Source organism: Rhyacophila brunnea, unplaced genomic scaffold, assembly GCF_057557595.1.
Source record: "Rhyacophila brunnea isolate RB1 unplaced genomic scaffold, BYU_Rbru_1.0 scaffold_5, whole genome shotgun sequence".
Taxonomy (NCBI): domain Eukaryota; kingdom Metazoa; phylum Arthropoda; class Insecta; order Trichoptera; family Rhyacophilidae; genus Rhyacophila; species Rhyacophila brunnea.
This window is the reverse complement of record NW_028233170.1, coordinates 7,141,326-7,147,325: the sequence shown is the minus strand read 5'-3', so window position 1 is coordinate 7,147,325 and position 6,000 is coordinate 7,141,326. Positions and strand designations below refer to the sequence as shown.

General features: G+C 29.2%; 1 protein-coding gene across 1 annotated transcript in view; it reads left to right on the top strand.

Moving 5' to 3' along the window:
* The first annotated feature begins 358 nt into the window (after positions 1 to 358).
* The window catches only part of serp (chitin deacetylase-like protein serp), a 28,845-nt gene continuing 23,203 nt past the window's right edge, over positions 359 to 6,000 (top strand). The window contains exon 1 of the mRNA XM_085956189.1: positions 359 to 428. Within this exon, the coding sequence (XP_085812315.1) occupies positions 377 to 428 (52 nt within the window). The 5' untranslated portion in view covers positions 359 to 376. The remainder of the gene's footprint in view (positions 429 to 6,000) is intronic.

Sequence of the window (6,000 nt, the reverse complement as noted above, 5' to 3'; positions counted from 1 at the left end):
TTATTTTTAATAACTACGTATGTTAAAAAAATTAAATAAGTAATATAAATAATGTATTAATCGTATGCTCATTATAACATATCAATACACTTATAAAAAAAAGTTTTCTAATAATTTATCAATACAACTTCGTATTTTTTCACCACATGTCATATGATTGAAAATATTGACATACGGAAAATTCGAATTTGACAATTAGCTGTCAGGTTATTAGTATGAAGCACTCGAGGTACCGCGATGCGACGGTTCCGCGACCTGCAACCCTCTGCGGAGACTTTCTATTGGTCGGCAGTGTTGAATTCGCGGAGTGGGGCAGGGTCCGGGGCCGCTATAAAAGCACGGCGGGCGCCCCAGGAGGGACTGTTTAGTGACCAACATGGCGTGGAACGTGTGTATCGCGGCGCTTGCGCTGTGTCTGTTTGCCGCCGGTAAGTTTTCCTCCATTTTCAATATTTTATGCATGCTGCCATCTTGAATTGGCAACCCTGTTTTCCCCACCCCCATCACGCATACCCCTGACACCCCACTCAATCACATTTGACCTTACCTGATTATTATATTGAAATTTTACTCCGATTTTAATCAAAATATACCTAAAAGTGACTAAGTGATAATAATCATTATAATAATGATTTAGTGTTATACGAAAGAGCGGATTAATTTTAAATATCACAATAATTATGAAAAAAAAGTGTTTAGTTTTTCGTAACGTGCAGTGTTAATTTTTTAAATTGTCAAAACATTTATTAACTTCAAATAAATAGTGTAACTATATCTTGACATGAATTAACCATTTGGTAATATTTATGAGAAAATTTACGCGAATAAATAAAATCCCAGTACATTATTTAACGTCTTGTGGTTTCAATATGCTTAGCAATTTCTGGTATTGCAAATAACATTACGGACGCATGAGGTTATCTTCCACGTTGCTATGAGGTGACATCAACGCGCGAAAGTGAACGAAACCCGATATATCTGCTATGGGCGGTTATGAAACCAACAGACAAGACTCCAATATTAAAAATAATATAACTTTGCATACTTCAAGGAAAACTTTTATTTTCAATCAAGATAGTATGCATATTTATAGTATATTTTTATCATAAAAATGAGACGATAAGTTGGTACTAATACCTACAATTAATTAAGTTCAAATTTGTTCTCGAGCTGACGTGAGAGTTGATTTTTAGTATTAGTTCGTTCAGTATTGGACATAATAAAATGGTATCTTGACAATTTATGGTAGGGATACGCGTGAATAACTTTCACATTCAGTAAAAACACTTTGACTATTCATAATAATAATTTAGTCAAAACGTTTTGGGGTTAATAGCTCTAGAGTTGCTGATTACTGAGCAATACATTAATTTATTCTATTTATATTTTATCACGCAATAATTGCAATAATATAAACGGGCAATCAAAGTAACTTTTTTTACTTATTTAATATTCATGTTATAAGATTGCATGCTTATTATATTTAATTATCGATTAATGCACCGTCAGATTATATGCAATAAGATTCGACAAGAGTGCAGTATCTCATCATTTTAATCATCTTAAAGTTAAAACACTCAAATATTTATGATTATTTTTTGTATGTATATTTTAAAAAAGCTCAATTACTTTGCTTTATCTTAAGCGCAGGGTGAAGGTTATCCTATCTTAATACACATTAAAAACAACATGCATTGTGTTAACTAAACGCAGGTTTACGATTTGGTACTTAAATTACAGTTTAAATTTTGATACACAACATTTTTACCCATCATATCTAAAGTATAAATAAGCATAGTCGATTATAAGAAACAAATCATATCTATATTATCTAAATTTATATAATGTAGATATTATTAGAAAAAATCCGCCATCTTTAACAAGAAATCGAGTCCCGAAATCAAGAGATAAATTAAATACACACGACTGTATATTCAAATAGTACCTATATTTTTTTTTAATCCAAAATCACAATTCTTACTACTTCCCAAAAAAATATTTATACTTACATATTATAATGTATAATTGAAATTATGCGTTACGGATTTTACACATGTAATAATATAATTCCCCTGAAGATACAGACCTTGATTGTCAATGTCAAAATCAATTAAAATAGCAAATATTGGATAGTTCCTGCATTGAGATACCCAATTAAAAATATACTTATATAATATTGATAAGATGGAATAGATGCTTTTAATTTTATTTAATATTGACGTGGACTAATTTAATATTAATTTATCTTTATAGCACGCAATTCAATTATGATAGTTGTGTATCATATTCCATGCAACCCATATTATTGGATCGTATCCAAATAAATCGTACTGATTTTGCAGAGGAAGCATTAAAACTTAGTTTATAATCAATAAATTTTTCGAAAATAATATTACAACGTATTGAAATCATTGCATTATAATATTTGATATCATTTGAAAACATTTTTAGTATGATTAAGTTTATAAATATATCTTATGTAATGTAATTGGCAGCATTTCATATATGTGTTAATATTTTCCTTTGGTTACTCAATTAAGTAATGTCATTATCTCAGAGACATCCTTGCTAATATATTTCAGAGGAGCAATTAATTAACATGCAATTTTAAATGACTTTTATTATTGTCATCTTTACTTCATCTTCACTTTTGTAATATGTAAAAGCACCACCTGTATATTATAAAGAAGATTTTTTTATATATATTTGACAATTATTACATAAAATGTTATCCTTATCAAATATATAATATATTATTCAATCGATACACTCTTATTGCAACATTTAAAATTTGTATATTTCATTAGCCAAAACTAACATTAGCGCAACCGTATCAGTCTACTAAATAAAATCATTATTGAAATCGTTTCTAAAGGTTAAATGTAGAACCACTTTACAGTAGAAAGTCACGTAAGTTTTTTTACATAGTGTGAATGTATGCATTAGACGTGTAAGAATTTGTATGTAAATCTGCTACCTGTTTTCTATATACTCTATCTCTTCCCTCACTAGCGCATACGGACGTCTCTTACGCGAAATGATGAACATTAATAATACAGTGCCTGAATTATTCATATATTAACTTTAAAGCTTCTTTAACGGCTCTAATCTATTTAAACTACCCAACTCAAATAATATGTAGCTACAATAGTTTGATAATGAAGCATAGCATTTTAACACATGTTTTTGTATGTTCGTATGCATCATCAATATCATCCTGGATCAATCTACTCTTGGATGAAGGCATCCCAAGCTGATTTCATATATCTCGATCCTTTTTATTGCGTTGTTATGCACCTTCACAGAACGTAACCATCTTGTCGATGCAGCAACTTTTTGCTCTTGTCTTTTGGGCGCTTTGTAAGCTCCTCAGAAAATCTTGTTTGTTTGGTTATATAAGTTTTCATAACAACCGTTTAAAATTTGCTTTTGACTTGTCTTCCTTCAAACATTTATAAATATTAAAATCGAGGGAATGGAACAACTGGTCGTCAGGACAATTGGGCGCCGCACTATCGAATGAAATAAATAGATAGATGTTCGTTACGATTTTATACAGAAGGTAGACGAGAAATTTTAATCAGTTTATATCTACTGCTTAATAATTTTAATTCATTTTAATCTTAACACAATGTTTTTATTGCGGATTGATAATTATCATGTCTGAGGCTTTATATAGAAATAAAAGAAATTTCTTCTCGTTGGAACTTAAAAATAATGAACAATTAAATCATTATTTACTTGTGCCTATTTAAATTATTACTAATTATTAAATAATATACCTAATAATATTAAATCTACATGTAATTCATGACTGCCTATTTATTTTTTTAATTACATTCGATTGTGTGGCGCCCAGTTGTCCCGGCGCCGAATCGTCCTAGACCCGAAATTAACAATGAATATATTATATTAATTGTATATATAAATTGTATTGTATGTCATACCATTTAAATTTTTTTCAATCTTTAATTTAATAATAGATAAAAATATTTTTTTAAACAAACCATAACTAAAGGCTTAAATTGCTAAGTAATTTAATGCATTATCATTTTACTGAATTACATGGCAACAGGCACCGCAGAATAATATTATCCGCAGTGTCAATGATGTATCGATATTTGAATAATACGTTTCAAAACATTAACTTATACAACATCATCTTCATATGAATTTCTTTCATTAGTATATTATATTCTTACAGTTTATGTGTTTTGAAATAATCAAACCAGCAATGCAATCACAAAAGCTTTTTAAAAATGCGCAACACATTCAGCGTGTGCATACATACTAAAAATGCTTTTAGTATTTAGTGCATGTCATTCATTATTATGAAAAGCGACGGACAAGTTTCATATTTGTTTGTACATACAATATGTTTGGTCATGTTTTAGTCATTTTTACCACTAATTATGATATAATATGGTACATATAGACCTACATGATTTAACGATATATTAATGATGAATAACGATGTATAATAATAATGGGGAAAGAAATTTATACTGATATTTGAACTGAAATTTTTCAAGAAAGACACATTCTGCTTTTACCAAGCTAACAAAATTTTAATCCTGGCCTTCAATGTCAGTGTGATACGCTATTGCGCTTTTTACATGTGCTAATGTAGATATAATATTGTATATCAGTCAGGGGCAGGACGATTCCTAATAATGCAATTTGTTGCTAAATATTTTTATTGCAATAATATGACACATGTGATAACGATAATACCAAATAATATGATATTGACCCTATTTAGGCAAAAGGCGTTAATATGAATAGTACATTCATATAAATAACTATTTCACAATAAGCCGATAAATATCAATAAATAATATATTATTCTACTTTTTTCTTTTCTATGGATGATGTAATATGAGAAACCTTCCCATTGGGCAATGTGTTATAAAGAAAAATTTATAACTTACATAAAATTATCTATTAGATATGAAATTTTAGTTGCAGGGTACCTACTACTAAAATTATTTTATTTGCACTGTTTACTGTGGGTTAATGCCATTGTATGCTGTTAATTCCATTAACGTTGGAAATATTCGGCACGGAAAAAGTAATCAACCATCAATTTTAAAAGTTTTTCGTTGATAATTTTTAGAATTATTGTCAGACCGAAAAAATAAAACTCCAATTCATTAATCACCATACACTCAATGTTTGTGCATATGTTACATTTTAGTATTAAACCAAAATCATTCAAAAACATATTTTTTGTGCCTCCTGTAAAATTTGTTCTGTGTGGCTTAATTCATTTTGCCTAAACACATTCGATATCATATAAATGTGAAACAGGTAGGGAAACATCATTACTATTCAAGTTGTTTTTATTACATTTTTATTATCTGAGCTGTTCAATATTCGACAATAAAATTTCTTCTCTTTCATATTATCATTACATTTTACAAACTAATATAATATCAAGTATCGACGGTCGAAGATTTGTATTCAAAGATCTACCTCTGTGTAAAAAAAACTGTACATGTAGTTTTGTTTCTCTCGTACCATCCTCTATCGAAGATCAACCACCATCAGAACGGTCATTGCTCTATCATTTGCTTCCCGAAATAGTTCAGTGGAACTACACTTGTATACATTAATCACGGAGGTTCTTAAGCCAGAAAAAATCGAGTTGGGAAATGTTGTTCTGTCTCCTTATAATATGGTCGAAGTACTGCAGTATTCCGGTTTTGATCATACGCAGAATGTTTTGGTCCTTTTTCATTCTTCGAGGACAACTGGTTGAATAATTTGAAAAATCAATTCATAAAACCACCTTAGTCGTATCTATATAACAGAATAATTTACAAAACATTTATATATGTTATTCTTTTTTCGAACAAATATTCAAAACAAAATTCAAACGATTCTACTGTCACCTGAAAATAGGTTGTTTTCGTTATATGAAATTTCAAAAATAGAATGACGATATATATTTATAATTTAATGTTGTACGTACTCATTGACTAGAATAATATTAATCTT